Source organism: Sciurus carolinensis, chromosome 12 (assembly GCF_902686445.1).
Source record: "Sciurus carolinensis chromosome 12, mSciCar1.2, whole genome shotgun sequence".
Classification (NCBI taxonomy): domain Eukaryota; kingdom Metazoa; phylum Chordata; class Mammalia; order Rodentia; family Sciuridae; genus Sciurus; species Sciurus carolinensis.
Genome location: NC_062224.1, coordinates 89,195,455 through 89,218,332, shown reverse-complemented (window position 1 = coordinate 89,218,332; position 22,878 = coordinate 89,195,455). Strand labels below are relative to the sequence as shown.

At 35.9% G+C, this 22,878-nt stretch overlaps 1 protein-coding gene across 2 annotated transcripts in view; it reads right to left on the bottom strand.

Annotated features, from left to right (window-relative positions):
• Dennd1b (DENN domain containing 1B) overlaps nucleotides 1–21,011 on the bottom strand; it is a 238,633-nt gene extending 217,622 nt beyond the window's left edge. For both annotated transcript variants that reach the window (XM_047520713.1, XM_047520714.1), the window contains exons 1-2: nucleotides 20,836–21,011; nucleotides 18,571–18,635 (exon numbers count right to left, since the gene is read on the bottom strand). In XM_047520713.1, coding sequence (XP_047376669.1) covers nucleotides 18,571–18,635; nucleotides 20,836–20,852 — 82 coding nt within the window. In that variant the 5' untranslated portion in view covers nucleotides 20,853–21,011. The remainder of the gene's footprint in view (nucleotides 1–18,570; nucleotides 18,636–20,835) is intronic.
• Between the last annotated feature and the right edge of the window lie 1,867 nt (nucleotides 21,012–22,878).

Here is a 22,878-nt window from a genome sequence, read left to right as displayed (position 1 = left end):
ACAAACAAGCAATGGAACAAACAAGCCAGTGTGCCATGAAGTTTAATGGAATGCACTGAATATTTGAGAAACAAACTAACAGCTTATTAAAGACAGGGTCCAGGAATGGCAGAAGCTGAAAGGGAACATGGGGACAACTGAAAGGGAGATAGAAGAGGTGATGACTACAATACTAGCTCCTTGCAAATGGGCAGAAGAAAATGGGACTGAGATGATGCAAAGGCCAGCTGGAAAGTTGGAGAAAAAAAGTGGAGTTAATGGAGGAAAACAAAGCAAACAAGGAGAGACTGAAAGCAAATTGAGCAATATTGCAAAGTCTAAGCAGAATCAGTAGTCTTATGTCTTTTAAGGGCAGAAGTCATGCTTTTTCTTTTTAATCATTCTTTAGGAATTTAATAACATTTCTTTCAATAAAAAGAATATGCTGTATTCACAAATGGAGAAGAGAACTGGCATTATTAAAAAGTTAAATATAGTATATTATACAAGCCATCTTACCAAATGATTTCCAAAACACATGGGAAAAGAGAGAAAGCAGCATTAAGAGTTTTATTGACTATTACCATAAAAAATAAATCAATTTTGCACAAGTTGAAAATGAAGGGAAATTTTTATGTACAAATACTATTTTGGCTTATTCTAGATAAAATGTTGAGAAAAACCTTGTTAGATGATAAATTGGTTTTAATGTCTTATAACATTTGTATATGATTTTATAATTTGCAATTTTTTTCAGTTTCTTAACTTGATAATGTGAAATGACATTTATTAATTCCATATGATAGATGAGGAAAAAGAAATATAAAAAGGGTAAGTAATTTGCCCAAAGTTACATAGTAGGTCATACAAATGTATTCTGAACTCACATTTTCCAAATTTCATAATAATATAATGCTACTATTGAAAAACACTATTAATAAAAATGCTATAAATGAAAAAAATTATATTTTCAAAGTGTACTTTCATGGCAAAAAGGTCTCACAATACGTGCCCATATCATGATGAAGAGAAAATAGATGAGATAAGCAAGTGAAATTTTCGACTCATTAAAGTCAATAAATATTTGCAGATTATAAAATTGATGTTAACAAAAAAAGGAAGAGTGGGCATAAAAGCTTTCAGGTATTTTAATACATTATTCACATCAAAATTAACTTAAGGGGCTGGGGAGATAGCTCAGTTGATGAGTGCTTGCCTCAATCCCCAGCACCACAAAAAAAAAAAAAAAAATTAACTTAAAAGATGGAAAAGCAACAGAAAATCTCAGGAAAAAAGTTTGAAAATTAAACCAGCTCACTGTACTGCCACTGAACCAGCATACTTTGCAGCAACTCGAGCTCTATGTGCTGATTAGAAGAATCTGAAAACTAAGTAAGACAAAGAGAAAACAGTCTTCATAAAATCCATCCATTTATGTCTGAGAGGATATTTATGTAAACATGCAAACAAATACATCGAAAATTTCTGAGTGAATATAAAAGAAACAGCTATGTATGCTTTAGAAAGGGGTGGTGAGGGACTTTGGATCTAAGGTGGGAAAGAAGACATGTTTTTCTCTGTATGCTCCTTAACAGTAATAACTTGTTTTTTAGCATTTGCGTTTATTATTTTCTGATTTGAAGGTTGTTACTTAAAACTATGTTTTAAATAATTTCCATTGAAGCAAACATAAACTTTAAAGAATTACCATCCAACAAATTTTGTGACTTGCTTTAGTAAGTTTAATATGCTAACATGCTTTGGGAGAGGACTGACATATTATCCTGAAGGCAGGATTTGAAAGCTAAACTTTCATGATGAATACAAATAGACCATATGGAAATGGAAAATAATAGTAACTCTAGACAGAAAGAATATTATGCAGGATTACCTAACATTTGTTTGAGTATTGAGAAATATGGGGCAATGAAGTAAAGTTTAGAATGAGTATCTGAGTCCACATCATCAAGGATCTAGAATATTAGAATTAATTGTGGCCAGGTGTGAAGGTGCACACCTGTAATCCCAGCAACTCAGGAGGCTGAGGCAGGAGGATCACAACTTCAAAGCCAGCCTCAGCAACTTATAGTGAGGCCATAAGCAACTTATAGTGAGGCCATAAGCAATTTACTGAGAACCTGTCTCAAAATTTAAAATTTTTTGGGCTGGGGAGATAGCTCAGTCAGTAGTAGAGTGCTTGCCTTGCAAGCACAAGGCCCTGGGTTCAATCCCCAGCACCATGAAAAAAAAAAAAAAAAATTTAAAAATTTTTAAAAGGGCTGACAATGTGGCTCAGTGGTTAAGGGCCTCTCCGTCCAATCCCTGGTACCAAAAAAAAAAAAAAAAAAATTAAATGTGGATACATCCTGGAGATCAGACTCTCTTTTAAACACAAAAATTTGCAGGCCCCAGTTTGAGAAAATCTTCAGTTAGCAGTGGAGATCAAAAGTTTCTTGGCAGGACAAGATCGCCACACTCATGGGTCTACATAATCAGAATGGTGAGCCTCACTATGGTGAGAGTATGAAGTTCTGTTAGATTTCACAGGAACATTACAGATACAGAGTAAAACCAAAAATCTCATTTTCACCAATAGTAAAATACTAATTCCTCAATAAAAGTGCTAGGAATTATCCTAAACACAGAGTCTACCTACATATTTGAGGAACTGAATACTGTGATTGATAGAAGTAATATTTTCCCCTGATGCTCTGTAGATTTTAGTGTGCAAGGCCAAAGGCTATTATTTACTCTTAGATGTTTTCCAACAATTAGAATAAGATCCTTTCAGATAGGTAGCTTTATTTCTTATAGAAAAAAAATGGTATGAATATCCAGACTTTCAGTAAGAATGGGTCACTGTTATTGGTATTATCTTTTTTATTTTAAAAATGCGTGAATATAGATGACCATGAAATTATTACCTGTAATAACTACCAGAACCCACAATTAAAGTTAACTATTACCAAAAGGACTTAGCCTGCAATGGAAAGAAATATAGTAATAAATTTAACACATCTCTCATAATATTTACTTTTTATTGTCATTGTTAAGTCTTGCAATTCTCCCTCCTAAAGTCATCACTGGTGTACTATGACACTATTCCATTATATATTAAATATACAGACACATTTTTACTTACGCATACATACATGTATACACTACAAAGTTATGAAAAACATGTACTTGCAGTTTTCTTCAATTATCATTAAAATATTTAAATTATTAAAATATTAAATTTAAATCATAATTAAAATAATCATATGTTCAAAAGCATATTCATGTACTTTACTATCTTAATTGGTCATCATAGCTTTATGGTTGAAAGAGAAGAGATTATAAGTATTTTCATTTTAAAGACAAAACTGACGTTCAGAAAGCTTAAGTCAGAACTACAACCAAACTACTCTAACTCTAGCCTAACTCTGAGCTCTGCAGTCCTATTCTAGAATATATAATAGTCAATAAAAGGCAGGTTCTCACCAAGAACACCATAAAGAAAACATTCTAGTCTGGGTCATTCTAATGGGTAAGAAAAAGAAAATAATGACCTCTTTAATCCTAGGAGCCCCCAGGCCAGGTACCACTATACCACTGCATGAAATCTATTTGCTCAAAAGCATCATATACTTATTGTCATTTTCTACATGTCATAACATAAAGTTAAAAAACACTATTACTGAGAACTAAGGAATTAAAGAACAGTCAAATAAATTAGTTAGACAAAATATAAATTTCATAAACTTTATTAAATCACCTATAAAAAGAGACAGAACCTTGCTTAACAGGAATCTTGCTTCAAGTATAATTTCTAAATCCAAATTAAATGTCATACTCTTTCAAGAAAACTATAGAGGAATTCAAATAAATAAGAATAATGTCATTACTTGAATAGCCTTGTATCTTCTGTAATTTTTTTCATCCACAAATTGTAATACAGGATGAACATCTCTAATCCAAAAATCCAAAATCTGAAGCTTTTTGAGTGCCAACATAATGTCACAAATGGAAAATAACTGAGTCAAAATGCAGCTGTGTCAAAAATATTGTAGAAGAGTACATAAGCGTAAATATATTTATTTATTTTATATATATAAAATATAAGCTTAAAGATTTTTTTATTATATATAAAACAATTTTTAAAAACATTTATATATTATATATAACATGATATATATAATATAATTACCTTCAGGTATATATGAGACACAAATGAATACTGTATTTAGACTTGGGTCCAATTCCCCACATATCATTATGTATATACAAACATTCCAAAATCTGAAAGGAAATCCCAAAGGCAAACATACCTGATACCAAGCGTTTCAGAGGACTACTCAACTTGTTCTCATTATCTGCTTACACAGCTCCCACAGCCAATAGCACCAAGTCTCTCAACTCATATGTCCTTTGAGAACCCCTACGCTTGTGTAATGCCACCCTTAATCTCTTCTCATCTTTACTCCTTCAGAGTCATGAACCCTTAACACTATTCCCATTCTAATAATCTTCTAGCTTGTTAGTATTAACTCTTAGAAGCTTGTGGAACTTAAACATCTGTGGAACTCCCATTTTGCTGTTCAACTTTGTGTATGTGAAAAGTTCAGAAGAAAGAAGTGCCAAAGAAAAGACATACAGCTGGGGATGTAGCTCAGAGATGAGAGGGCTTGCCCAGCATGCCCAACAACGTGGATTCAATTCAAGGAAAAGAAGGGCAGAGAAGGGGAAGTGGGGAGGAAGGAAGTAAATACTGTCTAAATCTTGCTTGATTCCTCTAGAAGCTTGCAAGTCTTGAAGTGTATGCTATCAGTCACAAGTGGAAAAATTCTATACCTGACTTCATACGACAGTCACAGTCAAAATGCAGATGTGCCAAAAATATTGTAAAAGATTAAGCTAATATATACATATATATAATATAAAATTACCTTCAGGTATACATGAAACACAAATCAATTTCTTGTGCTACAAACTCATTCTCTGCCAAATATTCTTTTCAAAGTGAAACTGACTCATTAGCCTCAAATATGTTAATGTCTTCCATCAGCCTTGTTCCTCACACTGCTGTGATATTAAATAGGGGACTCAGAAGTTACCATGCAACCTTCCTTTAAGCATTCCTTTCCTACAGATCACACACATCAAAACAGGAGAGTTTGTCAACTGATATTTCCTTTCTGCTGAAGTGATAATGCCTTTTTTTCACACAGCCAAGCACAATGCAGTGTAAAAATTAAAGTTTATGTACTGATAGTGTTTAACAGTGCAATTTACAAAATACTTTCATGCCATTATATGTACTTGACTCTTAAAAATCTTCAGATATGCTGTGCAAAGATTTTATAAATGTGAAAAATTAAAGGACTTGAAAGTCAAACATTTAATAAGTAGTGAAATCTTAGTCTAGTATCTTTCCACTCCACCATGATGTCTCTCAGGAAAGATTCCATTTTATCCATAAGAAGACTTCAGATTTTGTTTTAAGAAAATCATGTGGGCTGAGATGGTGGCTCAGTGGTAGAGCACTTGCTTGGAATGCGTGAGGCACTGGGTTCGATTCTCAGCACCACAAAAAAATAAAGGAAAGGTAAAGGAAAATCATGGCACCTAACCCATTTGTTTGTATTCCCTTTGAAACAGAGAATGAATTATCTATTCATATTTAATCAAAGGATAAGTATAAATATAGAGTGTGTTTCTGTTTTACATTAGTCTTTCTCCTCTACTAACTGTCCTTGTCTTTTCATTGGAAAAAAGTTATTTTTCTAAAAAAAAAAAAAAAAAACTCAAAGGGTATGCTAATTATATCAGATTATGAAAGAGCAAAACATTTTCCAAACAAGAAAGAATATTTCATTGAATAATTTTTTCATTAAATAAATTTTTAAAAAGAATAAAAAATTTTAAAAAACAAAAATAAGCTAATATAATAAAAAAGAAGCAAAGTACAATTAAAAATGAAAGAAGCTAAAACATTTCAAAGTAATGTAAAACATAAACTGTCTAATCAATGAAAGAATAAATACTGAATACATCGAAAGGTAAAAATCACAAATCACAAAATGATGGTACATGCACCACCTTCCTGTAGGTGGCTCAAGATGATGCAACTAGCAGGCCTCCTTTGGGCCATGCTGGTCAGAGATTCCAAAGGTAGAAAACAAGACCTCTGGAGAAGACTCAACACTCCCAACTAGAACTCTAGGTTAAAAACAGTTGTGTGGGAGGAAAACACCTCTCAGAGAGGGCTGCCCTTGCCTTTAACCTCTCAAACTCCTAAACCAGGCAAAGCACCCATTATCTACTCTTCCCCAAACCTAGCTTTTAGATTCAACTCAGAATCTAAGTTTTGACATGCCCCTTAACAGAAATACAAAAATAAGTTTTGTATTTTGACCAAACTAGATTTAATATCTAAAAAAAATCAATTCTAATCATATTTAAAATGTTTTAAAAGTAAATTTGTTATTTATTTACCATATGTGTTAATACAGTAATACATTTTTAAGAATTAATATACCTTAAAAACATAAACTACAAGATATCCTCAATGTATTTTAATATCACTCTGATGACTGGGAAGGAGATTTGGTAGCATTCAGTGACTTCAAATGTTTTTAACACTTAAACCACTATTTTGAATAAATTATAAATAAAAAAGCAGTAGTAAATGATTCAAGGATTAAGGTTAGAAAATTTAACATTAAGGCTATATCCTTTCTTATTTCCAAGTCCATGTACAAACAAATGGTCATTGTCAATCTCCTAAATGGAATAAACTGTAAATAAATGGGGTTAACAATGGCTTTATAAGGGATTTTGGATGTCTATTTCTGCCTCAAAGGCCAAATTTAGAAAAAAATGATACATGTTAAGCATCACACGGTGTATGTGCATCACAATATGTCTTTAACTCTTCAGCTAAATATTTTTAATATGTAAAAATTCAAATTTTGTCTTCCAATTCAATTTTAATATTTCCACTTTTTAGAGTAAACATTCAATGTTAATAACAACACTATTGTAACTAATAAAAGGTGGCAACTAGAATATTTGTATATTACAAAACTCAGCTTATAATTTCTTCTTTAACATGTCTAAACTTGTGCACAGTTAATACAATCAATACATAATCTTGACGGAACTGTGCTACCTCTTATTGCCAATGATTCCTCTGCAGATATTCATCACCAAAATTATACATTTCATCATAAAACAAAGACTTCAAAACTTAATTCTCACCAAAGTATTCTATAGGCATGTATGAATATATTGCAATGAATTCCACTTTGGTTTATGTACGACTATCGTGTAAGAATTAAAAAATAGATTAATAGAAGGAAGGTCAATAAAGTAAAGGAAGGGAACTGGGGGAGAAGGAGGATAGGAAAAGAGTAGTAATGGGGATTGAAATGGAGCAAATTATGAAAATATCAAAATGAACCCCACTATTACGTATAACTATAATGCACTAATTTTTAAAACACAGTGCTCAAGTCCTGCAGTAATAAACAACTTTTAAAAGATAACACACATTTTCTAAAACCCAAATGAATTAGCCATACTAGCTATTTGTAAAATACTAAACAAAAAATACTATTTTAATTTATTTAAAGGGTAAAAATGACCAAGATTTTGAAAAAATTTCCTCCCAAAATGATCCAATTTCTTCTTCCAAACATCACCCCAGATACATTGGAATCTTAAGCTTTTAAATTTTTTTAATAACCCACTATTTAAAACTCCATTCTAAACCGCTTCTATGTCCATTTCTTTAAGAGTAACAATACTTTTAATGCATACATCCTGAAAAGCCTAAAATCTACAGAGGACAGCATAGTTCAAGGAAATGTGTTTCAGTGTATTAAAACACATCTTAACTCATTTGGGTTTCATTTCAACCAGTGTTTTCTATATAAATTCACAAGTTAATTTTAAGTATCTTATCAACATAATAAAGTCATCTAAATTTTACAACTACTCAGGTAACAAAGTTTTAAGACAGGTTAGTATTAATTAATGTAAATTTGAATACTAAACACACCCGTATGCTAGTGAATTTCTGCTACCAAACCAAGCCAAAATTATTTTTGAAATGACTAATTTCTAGAAGCATATACATCTACAGAAGACCATCAGATGTACTAAACTGATAGCTGTAGGCTTTTTTTTTTTTTTTCAGATTCTAGTGATAAATAAGAAGGAACTGAAAGAGGAAAAGGCTCTAGCTGATCTTCACCAGTTCTCCCTACTAAGTTACCGTTTGTGGTTTATCAACAGTTCTATTTTAAAAATGTTCTTTCAAATAAAGCACCCATTGCTTGTGATGATTAAAAAACTGCAATCTTTCAAAGTCCTCTACATAAATTAAAAGATTTAAGAAATCTTCAACAGATATTGGTAATACAGAACTATCTTTTTCTAATTATTTTAATAGCAGAATATAATTTAGCAAGTAATCACTGAACAACACCATCCATATACAAAACACCTTCCCAAAATCTGCAAGAAATTCAGTCTTGCAAGCCTAAAATCCAAGTGACAGCATATTTCAGGAAATGAAAACCTAGTTCACAACAGAATAAAACTGCCACAAGTACCAAAAGGTTTTATTACTCAGCAACTTCTTTTTGTATCTTTTATTTCTGTAGCTTCACTTTCACAAAGTTCACCTGCTTAATAATGTTATCATAATCTTAAAGATGAAATTAGTGGTAATTGTCAAAACCTCAATACCAATTGAGGAAACAGACAATTCCCTTTCATTTAAAAGCCAGCATCTTCATCAGTTCTTCAATAAATATTCACTAAGCACATACTATGAGTCAGACACTGTTTAATGTGCTGAGTAAATAAAACTAACCCCAACACCCTGCCAAGTCAGGTTCCACTGTATCAGCAAGAATAATTCCTGATCTCCTTTAGATGTAAATATTTCCAGCAAAAGCAATATATTCTTCACTCTTAGTTATTCACACTGAATATAAAGTAACATTCCAAATAACTTAGAGAAAGAAAAGCACCTAACACCCAAGACATCCAATCTCTCCATCCATCACCTGACAGCTACTCCTGAGCCTCCCTGCTTCTCTACTGTCCACAGGCCACACTCACAGCCCAGCTAGGTGCCTCCTTCAGTGCCATAGAATAGCCTTTGGGCACTATTACAATCATCCACCACCCCCTTCAAGTATGTATGCCATCTTCCTAACTGAGTTACCTGACTAGACTGGCACTCACTCACACACATTCACTGAATGATGGGAAGGGCTGAATGTTTCCTGTGGAGTTTAGGCCTCTTCCCATGATCTTTGGGTGTCTGCTAAGAATTGATAAAATATCATAACAACTCTAGCCAAGCCTGGAATTTATCAGGGATTTTCTAAAATGGGTGGCTTTCAAAAACTGCTGCCAAAGATCTCATTACAATTAGAAAAATGTCACTGTTTGAAATGAGGTACTGCACAATGGCTAAAAGCTCAGGCTCTAGTGTCATAGAAACTGGCTGAAATTCCTGTGGAATTTAGGCAAACTAGTTAAACTTTCTTAGTCTCCAATTTCTTATCTTTGTGAAAGGATAGCAGTCTCTACCTCTTATGACTGCAGTAAAAATAAATAGGATATGCAGGCTCTTGGCATATTTCCTGACATTAATACCAAATAAATAGTTTTACTACTATTTCTGTAAAACACCTAACTAGAAGCCTAATAAGAGGAAATAAACTGATAAAGCTCTATAACCATGATGTTCCAGCTTTATTTCCTTAACTAAGAATTTTAAACAAAAAAAAGAGAAATTCATGTAAGTATGCTTACATACTTATTAAAGCCTTGAGTCAAAAATTACAGAGTATCAACATAGAGGAAAGAAAGAAGGTAAAATCTAACTAGGATTTTTACAGTTAAAGGTACATTTGATCCTTAATTTAGAGATCTTTTCATAAGGGCAAACTGCACTTTTTAAATTAGTCTGAGTTTACAAGGCTTTTTTTAAAATTAAAATGTTCCCTTGAGAGCTTTCTATCAGTTGTTCCACCTCACTGTGAATTACTTTAATCAGATAAATACTAACTAACACCCACCCACTTAAAGAAATTGCTATTTGAGGAGCTGAGAAGAGAGGTCATCTTTGTAAGTGTGCTTGGGGGCAAGCAGGACTTCATGCAGCCACAGGGCAGCAGATGACAACAGGACCTACAGGCTGAGAGGGGCTGCAGGAGCTGCAAAATGCATGGAAGCAACTTCCCTCTAAGGGTTGCAGTAGGTGCTTCAAGTTCTAAGAGAACTCCAAGACCTATTATTCTACTTTTATGGAAGATCCTAAGTGTTACTGCCACAACCCCCTACACATATACCTCTAAAAGTCAATTCAGGAACACCCTTAGTAAGTATCCCACAGGCCAATGAATAACCTAACACACGAATGTGAACCATCACTTTCTACAGATAAAATTAAATTAGCATCTGAAGTAAATCAACTTACCCATATATAAACTAAGAATCTAACTTAACCCAAAATGAATATAACAATAGGGAAATCATTCAACCAAACAATATAGAAATACCTGGATCTCAGAAGTTTTTCAAAAGTATCTTTAACAATCCTTTTTTATTTGTTTGAAACATTCAAAACAAACAAACATTCAAACAAACAAAAACTCTCCTAAGCTTCAGATAATGTCCCTGTATCATAAACCTAAGAGTGGAAAGTGGGAATCGTTTTTTAATGTTAAATATTAAAACTCATTTCCTTGGACCTCCCATATTCTTGGATGGGCAGAATTAATATTGTCAAAATGGCCATACTACCAAAAGCACTATACAGAGTTAATGCAATTCTCATTAAAATTCCAATGGTGCTCTTCATAGAAAAAGCAGCCATGAAATTCATTTGGAAAAATAAGAGGCCCAGAATAGCCAAAGAAAGCCTTAGCAAGAAAAGTAATACAGGAGGCATCACAAAACCAGATCTTAAATTATACTACGGAGTCACAGTAACAAAAACAGCATGGTATTGACATAAAAACAGAATTGAAACAGAAGACACAGAGACATACCCACATAAATACAGTTATCTCATACTAGACAAAGGTGCCATAAACATACATTGGAGAAAAGATAGCTTCTTCAACAAATGGTGCTGGGAAAACCGAAATCTATAGGTACTAGATTGAAACTGAACCCTGCACAAAACTCAACTTAAAGTGGATCAAGATACTTGGCATTTAGACCAGAGATCCTCTGCATTTTAGAAGAAAAAGTGGGCCCAACACTCCATCATATTGAGTCTTATTGAGTCTTCCTCAGTAAGACCCCTAAAGCACAAGAAGTAAAATCAAGAATCAACAGGATGGTATGAAACTAAAAAGTTTCTTCACAGCAAAGGAAACAATCAAGAATGTGAAGAGAGAACCTACAAAATGGGAAAAAATCTTTACCACCTGCACCTCAGATTCAGCACTAATCTCCAGGATATATAAAGAACTCAAAAAACTTAACACCAAAAAGACAAATAACCCAGTCAATAAACAGGTAAATGAACTGAACAGGCACCTCACAAAAAAAGAAACCCAAATGTTCAAAAAAAAAATGAAAAAATGTTTGACATCTCTAGCAATTAGATTAATACAAATTAAAAATACATTGAGATTTCATCTCACTATAGTCAGAATGGCAACTGTCAAGAATACAAGAAACAATAAATGTTGGCGAGGATATAGGGAAAAAGGTTCGCTCATACATTACTGGTGGGACTGCAAACTTTCGCAACCACTCTGGAAAGCAGTATATAGATTCCTTAGAAAACGTGGAATGGAACCATGATTTGACCCAGTTACCCCACTCCTTGGTCTATACCCAAAGGACTTAAAAACATCACACTACAGTGATGCATGCCCATCAGTTTATAGCAGCTCAATTCACAATTTATCAAGCTATGGAATCAATCTGGGTGCCCTTCAATAGACAAATGGATAAACAAAATGTAGTGGAATATTATTCACAATGGATTATTATTCAGCTATAAAGAAGAATGAAATTATGGCATTTGCTGATAAATGGATGAACTAGAAAATATCATGCTAATTGGAATAAGCGGTTCCAAAAAAACCAAAAGTCAAATGTTCTCTCTGATATGTGGATGCTAACCCATAACAAGGGAGGGTGGAGAGAGAAAATATAGAAGTTCACTGGACAAAGGGGAATGAAGGAAATGGAGGAGAGATGGGTATAGGAGAGACAGTAGAACGAATCTGACAAAACTTTTCTATGCTTATATATAAATACATGACTAGTGTAACTCCACATCATGTCCAAACACAAGAATGGGATCCAAATTGTAATGGTTTGCACCTACAAGAAGTATTCTTTTGGAACTGATTGAAAATCAAAGGAATTAAGTGTGATATTCTCATTGTTATCTAAAACAACCTGAACATCTGCTCAAAGTACCCCCAAAATGCCTACTTCATATACACACACACATATATGTACACATATACATACATAAATAGATATATATTTATATACACATAAATACACATGCATATATATAAGCCCTAAAATGTATATTGTAAATGGTAAATTACTATCCTGCAACTTGCAAGTCAAAAGTAAATGCATGAAGGGAAAAAAAAAAAAAGAAGGAATATTATTTGAACATAAGAAAAATCTCCCAATGAGAGAATATTGTATCAAAAGTATGTCAGGAACATATTATCCTGAAAGTCAAGAAAAAGAAATTCCAAGAAAAAACGTGAACAAACTTGTTGTACCATGGCAACACAGCAGTGGCCAGACAGCAGTGGGCTAGCACACCACTGAAGAACACTGCAGCAGAGGTCTGCAGCCTTTCACATGTAACAGAGGGAATCACCCACATACAAAGCCAAGAAGTCACTTTGGATTAAAGCAGCAAAAGTAAAGAACATGTGAATCGCAAAAGTGCCTGATGAGACAAGTTATAATCAATTACCAAAATAAAAACTTAGTGACATGCCTATCAAAGTAATGAACAAACACTGAAAAGTGAAATCTGACTTGCTTTTTTACATTTGAAGGCAGCTATAAAAATACAGACAAGCTTAACCATTTTCTGCACGCAACAAAAACAGCATATTCCAATGATATGCTTCTAAAAGAATCACATTAATTTGCATTAACTCACTTCCTACTGGGTGAGTATGAGAAAATAAAACAATTTCATTTTCTTCAACAAACGAGGATATAAAGTTATCCTTTCAGTGTGGATTTCTCTAATTTATCTTAGTACATCTAGATTGAGAACAATACAGATAGAGTACTTTAATGACCACAAAGCTAGAGCAAAAATGATGATCATGGTAACCACATTTTACTCACAGATATTTTCCAAGTTGGAAAATAACATAACATCTCCTAAACATTTCACCAAGGTTCTACTTTCTAAATGCCAGGGTTGTTGGACCTTGGTTTGTGTGAATGTCCCTGATACTGTCATGTCAGCATGCCTCTAAGATCACTTCTACAAACAGCTCTCCATGAACTAATTTAATTAATTCAATCAGCATTTCAATAATTCAATGGCTAGAATTGTGTACATATTCATTAAACAGGTCAGAAACTGTGATAAGTTTTTTCTTAAGGATACAAATTAACATGATCCACAAAGAGCTTATTTCAGCAGGTAAACAGACATTTAGTCATATTATCTATATTATCATATTATCTATATGACTAAATGTGCCTATAATAGACACTTCTATAAGAACAGTGTTAAAATATATGCAGAATCAAAATTCTCTGAATTCTAGGATGAATACTATCACTAGAGAGAAAAAAATTGTTAAATGCAAAAGTGGGCTTAGAAATGCCTTTCTGGAATGCAATTATGACATTTGCAAGTAAATGGATGGAAATGGAGAAGATCATGCTAAGTAAAATAAGCTAATCCCAAATAACCTAAAGTCAAATGTTTTTTCTCATAATCGGACACAGAGCCATAGGCAGTGAGGGGGGCAGGGTAAGGAAGAATGAAAGAACTTTGTATTGTACAGAGGGGAGTGAGGGGAAGGTGAGGATGGGAAGGAGAGTAGACTGAGACAGAAATTATTATCCTATATATATATGTATGAAAAAAAATTTTTAATTAAAATATAAAAAAAGAAATGCCTTTCTGTGCAGGGCACAGGAGATGCTAAGTTAGGATTCTTTGACTTAACAGTCTGATTTAAGAAGAGTAAAAGGTCATTAAACTGCTAACATGAACCAGAGATTTTAAAGAAAGATGGATAATTTGACAACAGATTGGATAAGCTGATCAAAGTGGAAAGTCTGTTTAAAAAAGATTTATTCCTAAGGGAAATTATTCTAGGTAAGAAAAAAGAATAAAGAAAAAAAAAGATTTGCTACATATGTGCTTAAGATTACTAGTAAATTGAAGTACTGGATCAAAGATTCATTAAATATAGATATATAAATTCTTTTAAAAAAAGGACTAGGAGGTTGTTCTGCTGAGTTAGGTTCTATAACCACAAGGAAAAAAAACTTGGTAGTTGTTTTAGGTAGAATTATACTGGATTCAATATAATTTTAGAACACTATGTTAATGCTTTAAAACACTTACCTGCATCACATATAGCATATACTCTGATATTTCTTCCAATGATAAAACAGCCCACACTGAGCTTATTATGTGAGGTCATTATGCAATAGAGCAGTGATTAAAGTACAGACCCTGAAACTAGTACTTTGGACAAGTTTCTTAATTTCTTTGTGCTTCAGTTTCTTTGTGTGTGAAACAGAGATAAATATTTCTGGTATCCTATGACTTGTGATGCTTAAACAGATCATATAAAAATAAAAATAAAAATAAAACAGATTGTGCCAACAGAGTAAGAAATTCAGCAAGGGCTGCTCCACTGTTTGCTGCTTCTGTTGCTTGTAGCAAACTATCAACGGAATAAAAAAGATAAAGCTACAGTCTCAAAGTCACTGCCTAAAAGAGAAACCTTTAGAGGAGGCATCTCCTAGCTCTACTGAGGAAGGGTTACTTTTAATATCCCTTAAATCTTGTCATGTTGGGAAAAATGGAGGCAGCATAGTAACAATAAGTTCTGTTATTAGAACTGAAGAGTGGCTATCACTTCTGGCTATACTTCCCTGCCTGCTGGGAAATAGAGAAGAACAAAGAGAAGAGGGAGGAGGGCAACTGCTTGGAGATATACCACGAAGACTGTTAAGATCTACATTCTGGCACTTCACTCTCATGAGTTAAAGTACAAGTTACTTAAGGTTATCTTGCCAGGGAAACCACCATTAAAAGATGCCACAAGCAGTCCACCAACACCACCAAAACCAATTCTCCTAACACACAGGAAACATGATAAGAAACACTAGCAACCCCTTTCATGACGATTTTTTAAATTTGTGAGGCACTCCCTATGAAGCTGTTACTTTTCAGTATTCTAAAATGTGTTGTGGCTGGGCACGGTGGTGCACACCTGTAATTCCAAGGACTTGGGAGGCCTAGGCAGGAGGATCGCAAGTTCAAAGACAACCTCAGCAACTTAATGAGACCCTAAGCAATTTATAGAGAACTTGTACCAAAGGTAAAAAATAAAAAGGGCTGGGGATGTGACTCAGTAGTAAAGCACCCCAGGTTCCATCCCTGGTGCTAATTAATCAATTTTTAAAATGTGCTGGGCTCAGAACAATCAATGTAATGCTTTTGAAGCAAGTCCAAGTGGCAACAGACCAGGTCAAGATCACTATTTTACCACAACTGACTATATCAAGTTATATTTGAACAACTCATACCCTTTCAAACTACTAACTAAAATTTAGTAATAACCTATCTCTAAAGATTCTTATGACCTAAGTTATTCAGGATATATGAGAAAAATCAAAACTTCTCTATTTAAATAATGAATAAGAGAAGCATACCAAATACACAAAAAGTGAAGAGAGTTTCAATCCTAGGATAAATCAAGTCTACCCTGAACTTATTTTCTATTTGATCAAGTAGTCATCAGAAAAAAAGCAATGTTCTGACAAATCTCTTACCAAAAACATTTTAATTGGCTTCCAAACATCTCCTTGCCAACTATTCAGTAAACCAATTATGTTGTCTTGCCACAGCCCTTCCCCTACTCTGCCAATGGCACATTAGGAATGGTCATGCCCAAGATAATTCAGGCCACTGAGAACTAACAAGAGGTTTTCTGCAGTATTTTAGGAAAGAAACTTTTTGGCTCTAACTAAAGAGCCATAAAAAAACCAGTGTCTGTCACCTCTACAGCCATGAACACCAAAGGTAACTTCCAACATCTACTCATGGCCATCTTATAGTCACAAGAATCTAAGCCTACTAATGACACAATTTCTGTGGGTGGAAGAGTTGGGATGCAGAAAGAACCTGGATCACTGATGACCTATCTCTGGTTTCCTCTTAAATGAACTCAAGTTTCTTTAGTATTCAAACCAGTTTTATGTTGGTACCCAAAGCATCTAAATTTACAAATTTTGTTTTCCACTTCCACTACCATGTAAAAATTTCATCCATGCTCATTTACATGTTAGCAAAAAAATTACCCCATTTCAAATAAGTTAGTATACATTTTAGAGTCATATTAAAAACAGGTTATTGACAGTTAAACAGGAATAGTCCAATAATTTTTAAAATAATTTCAATACATTTTCCCTTTTTATTTAGTAATAAAGGAAAAAATTGATAAAATATTATAAAACATCAAACTTTCATTTTGACATAAAATTTAACTTTTAGAGCTCTCAATTATAGATGGCATTACTTTTTAAGGCACGAAAATTACAACTTTTTAGATCCTAAAATATTCATTTTTTAATCAACATCAAAAAAAGAAAGACTAATGCTTTTTACATTCAGTTTAGCTTTTTAAAAAAAATCTTCAGAATTTGTTGTGCTAATCAACCACATATAATAGATTAACTGCAACCTACAGAAAAAGCCATAATTGTTTACTTTATCCATTATGATATTCCAATTTCACCACGTGGGGTAGGCTATTAAAATACAAATAAATATATTTCTACAAAGTAGTGATTTAGACAATAACAGCAAAAAAAAAAAAAAAAAAACACAAGAAGGCAATTAAAAAGTTGTAAGTACAAGATATATATTGGAATAATTAGCTCATGATAAGTGGCAAAGGGCAAAGGGCAAAGTCTTTATAGCAGGTCACAATCTCTGTGACACATGCGTAGATCAGTTGTTATATAAGGCAGATTCATCCTTTCATCAAGACCACTTTACAATTTTAAAATCATGCATTCAAAATCATAGAGATTCCATAAACATAAATGAATTTAGGCTATTTTACAAACATTTCAGGTAAGTATTACTTCATACACCTCAGGTAATGATATCTGGTATTTGCAACATTAACTCCTACCATAAATAGAGCATAAGTTTAAATCAGAGCTGAAAAAAAACAATTTATTCCACATAATGTAGAGTATCTACTCCATATAATGTATCTACTCTGTAAAGAGGATTTGGTCAGGCCTGGAAAGAATGCAACAAACTATTATATATAGTACAAAAAAAAAAGATAACCTTTTTAATCAAAAAAGGCTCCTTGCAACCTTAGCATCACTCCTTGCCAGTAGACACACCTGATCACAGCTGTAATTCAAACAGGCCAGAAGAACAGCAGGCAGAGCTGGTAGAGCCAGGAATGTGTGTGACTTCCTACCTAAAATTAGCCATGCCCATTTCACCACAATTGGGTTGGGCTCCTCTATTTTAAGGTGTGCAGGTCCACATTATGTATGTAATTGCTGGCTAGTCTTTAAAACTAAGAATGTCAGCAGAGTTTACTCCAAGGCTTTAGATGGCCAACTAGTCTCCAAAAACCCCATGCTATCTGGGGTCTATGAGCACAGAAAATAAAGTCATACACTGTGCCACGTATGGACACACTAAAAAGAATTAAGTGCAAAGAGATATTTCTTGTCCTTTTCTGCCCCTCTTCCCCCCACAAACATACTTATTCTATAACAAAAGGGGTGGACAAACTGACAAAAGTCAAAGTACTAAAATACCCTCGTCTTTTCAGGAAATTGTACAGACTGTCTGCTGAAACCCTTCCAAATAATGTCACACTGTTGTCACCTCCCTCTGAAAATGCCATGTTACTGGAGTAAATCAATAGGGGCTACTCAGTCTGTTTTCACATTCTAGAAACATTACCAGGAAACTGGTAAAGGTCCCATTAGTGCTAGCATTTTAAAAATGGAGTTAAATTGTCAAACAAATGAAAGAAAAAGACATGCTCTTTCACCATTACTAAAGATGATTTTTATCAACGAAGGCTAAAAATGCACTGAAAATTATACAGGCTTAACACATGCTTGAAATTCAAGCTGCACAGATAACACGCCTGATTTCTCCAACTCCAGTGCAAAGAGCTAGCATCTATTTTATTACTAGGAACTTGAGACACTTGATGCAGAATACACATGTAGTAGTATTTACTACCCTGATACTACCAGGCAGCTCCAGCAGTCCATGATATTAACACTTGTTTTGACAAATGCAATCAAGTATTTTAAGAATTAGAAGAACACACATACCTTCATTTTCTGAGGTGTGGCATTTCACCTTCAATACCAAGTCAAAGGTTCTTTCTGGATTTTCCCTAAAAGAAAAAAGAACTTTTTAATATTTATTTCCCATAACAAATAAACATCAGTATAAAAGCTTTTGTGTGCTTGTGTGTTTATGTGTTGCTTTTTATCTTTTTAGGGGCCAGGGATATAGTGCTATGGATCAAATCCAGGGCCTTGTTAATGCTATGCAAGCACTCTACCACTGAGCTATATCTCCAGTGTCTATATTTTCTTAGTTCTAAAACTAATCTTGTTCGTCTCAATACACTTCATGTAACTGTATGACTGCAGAACAACAGAAATAACACTGAAAGTCTTTTATCAGTTTACTAACTTAAGAGAGACTTGAGGCAGAGTTTAACCTCTAAGGCCATTTTCTTACCTACAAAGGGCCTTGTTGACATCACAGAATAATTGTGAAGATTATATATCAGACAAAATACGTGCAAGCACTTTACAAAGTATTAAGTGCTGTATAAATGCAAAGCATTGCTCTTGATCCTACTGAATCAAAATTTGAAAGCTACTGCATCCCTAATCCTCTTTAAACCCTGCTACATCTTAACATAGGTTCTCAGGCCTGTTTTCAAAGGACTTGCTATGAATACCTGGTTCCACTTGCTATTGCCATGTAATATTTATAATGCTGTATAAACATGGTACTTTGCATATGCTCTTCTTGAGCTGTACTTACTGTACTTAAACATGTTTATGGTAGCAAACTATTCATACTCTCCAAAGCTAACAAAAAGATCCACTTTATATGTATTATCTTTGGGGAAAATGAATATCTACCTCCACATTAGCTTCCCACCAGGAACAGTAAATTCTTCATTCAAAATTTATTGACATTTTAACTAACTTCTCACACATTTAACCATTGGTTAAATTTCAAAAAAGTGAACTGAAATCTATTCAGCCACTTTTTTTTTCAAAACATTGGTTTTAATTTCTCTTCCCATCAGCAGCAAAGTGTGACACCACAATGCCGAAGTGCCAATATACATATTTCAGGTACCCCTGGCCAAGACCTTAGTATCTTTGTACATTGGCAATTTTAATATGTATTTCCCTCAAGAAATTAATGCCAGCTCTCACTTCTAAATAAACATTAATTTAAAAAAATCTTTACATGTATCTAGAATCATGGGAAGTGACAAGATCTATAAATTAATTTGCAAATATACATTTTCTTAGCCCTCCCACTATTAACTTGGTTCAATGAAAATAAGGCACACTCAGGTAATTACCTTCCTGGTAACACAATATGTCAAAAAGTGTCCTTCTTTTACTCACCCTACCCACCATGGTGTCAAACATTGAAGATAATAATTCTAAATTACATAGTTTCTCTATTTTTCTAGTATTATTTATAATCTCTTAGGTGTAAAAGTTAAATATTGATTCGGTTACACTTCTGTGACATCAAAAAGGCCTTCTACAACAATACAAATATATATGATATTTATTATTTTCATTTGAGGGGAGAGTTTGAAGGGAGGGAAGTAAAAGAGGGAATTCTTTCCAAAGTAAGTTTCAGGAGAAAAATAAAGAACTCATGCTTCCAAGATTCCCAGAAGAAAAGGCCACCATGGTTATTCAAATGGCTTTTTACTTAATCTGCAGAAGTAAAACAGCCATTGATGAATACTTTGGCACAGAAATCCCATTTGCTAGCACCACACATATACACAATGCCGGAATAAACGAGCATCAGAGACCCATTTAATTTTCTAAGAAGAAACAGCAGAAGAAAACATCAAAGTCAGAACTGAAAAACAGCTTCAAGAAACGGTTATCTTAATGCTAGGAGAGCACTTTAAATAATAACCGCTTAACCTCAAGGCTGCCTCCCTCCCGGCCACCTCGCACCATCCGGAGGTGGAGGAGTCGAGTCTGACACCCGCGGGAGGAGGAGAAGCCCACGGCGGGGGGTGTCGGCGCGGCCCGGCTGTCGGGCCACCCCGGGGTGCGGGCGTCGGCGCGGCCGGGGCGGCCAGGGGCAGACGCGGACCCCGCCCGGCGCGACGCGGGGCCGGCAGGCTTTGCGGCCTAGCGCCGTCCCGCCCGCGGCGGGGTCTCCGGGCCCGCCCGCGTCCCCGCCCGCGCCGCCCGCTGGGCCACCGGGAGAGCCGGCCGGGCCGGGCTGGGGGCGGCGCGCGGCCAGCACTCGGGCCGGGAGGGGCCGCCGCGGGACGCCCACCCCGCGCGCCCCGGGTCCCCACTCACTTGGTCCTGCAGTCCATGGTTACATGTCGCTGCGGGGCTGTCCGCCCCGCTCCCGCGGCCGGCCTGGAAGCCAGCTGCCCTCCGCTCGAGGGTCGCGTCGCCCCCGTCCCCGCCGGCCGCCCCACCGCCAAGGAGGCTACTCACAGCGGCGGTGGCGGTGGGCCCATGTCGCGGCGCCCCCGGAGCTACCCCGCCTCCCACCCCACCCCTAGAGCCTTTCTGTGACAGCAGAGCGGCGTGGCCGCCGCCCCCGTCTCCGCCGGCCGCCGCCCCCGCCGCCACCAAAGCTGGGGCCTCTTAGTTCCTGCGACCGGGCCGCCCACAGCGACTCCTGCACCTTCTACAAACCAGGAAGTCGCCGGGAGGGGGAAGGGGCGCGCGGGGACGCGCCCGGCGGCTTCACCTGGGCCGCGCCGCCCCAGGGCCCAAGCCTGCAGAGGACACGGGAGCCGGGATCCCGGCGCCCTAGGCAGCCAGTGGGGCGAGGGGGTGTGCGGGCGCCTGCTCACGTACCGTTTTGCAACCGAGCCAGAATGCAAGGTGCCCCCTGTGTCCTCAGCCCTGGACCAACCAGCTTCCCTTCTGTGTCCAGTCCAGGCTCCAAGGTGTCCGGGTTACAGCCTCCCAAATAGTAAGTACCTGAAAAGGTACCTCGACTTGTAGTATTTACAACATCGTGTGCACAAGGAGGTGGCTTCCCATCGTTTCAGACTGCAAATTCAGAGCTCAAGTTGATGCTCCTGGCTTTTGCCTCACTCCAGCTGTGGCCTGGTTAATGCTCTCTGAAATCCAGAGCTGCCCCCTCCTGATTCAGGAATGTTCAGACATGTGCACCTGCTAAATAGCCTTGTCAACTGGCAAAACGATAGTGCTCCACTTGTCTGCACATATGGGAAACAGACATTCCTATACCACGGACTGCAGCACAACCAAGGACTAACTTTAGTACACATTCGTGTAGTGGCAGGCCTCAAAGACCAGGAGTGTGGGGGAGCTCTGAGGAGGGAGGGGCTAATTCACAGGGCACCAAAGCACGAGGTAAGCAGGTTGTAAACATTGTCTCAGTATTTGCCATAGCTCTGACAGGTAAATTCATCAGCATTTCATCCATGAAGATACTGGCGCTAGCACAAGGAGTAGGTAATGGCAAAACTGGAATTCAGACTAGGGCTATCTGATGCTGATTATTTACTTTTACTTCTTAATACATCTTCCTCTGCTCTGTTGCCTCATATTGGGGATCTACCAAGAAGAGGTGTAAAGTTTTACAATGGATGGGCTTTCAGAATTGTCCAGGAGTGAACTGTACCACATCTTCTGGGGGAAGCCTCCCAGCCAACACATGACACATGGCTACACTGATTTTCATCCAAATGTGTGCTACTTCAGTCTGTTTTCATGCAGAAGTTAAGCCAATGTGGTATGAATACAGTGTGTCATGAGGTAAAAGTCAAAGACTTGGAAATTAGAGAACTTAGAACCAAAGAAGCTGAAGTTAAACTCAATTAGAAAGATCTTAAACTTTCTTGCCAAAGAGAGTTACTTGGTCAACAAAACAGGACATTATGCAGCCATGGCCACTGAGTCAAAAACAAAGATAGGACATAACTGAAAATTTTTTAAAGTTTCATTTTGGTACAATGTGTTCTCATAACTTGACAAGGTGAGACATTTAACTTCAGTTTCTCAGTTCCTAAATTTATAAAATGGGAATTGTTGTAATATCACATGAAGTGTAATGCTAAAGTTTTAAAGTTCTATAAATTCATGTGATTTTTAAAAAAATTATTCTGTGAATTTCAGTTTCATAATTAGACCAACCATACTACATAAATTGTTTTTTCCAAATGAAGTTTTTTTCCTACCTAAGATGTTCGCATACTCCAAAGACTTGAAATAAATTCTGTAAACTAAACACCACTTCTGCTCCAAGTGTTACGAATTTTTTGAAGTTCTCCTTTCATTATAATTAATTCTTCTCCAAAGGAAAAAAATCCTACCTGGAGTGCCTACATCATGAGTTTTTAAGTTGGGATGAGAAAA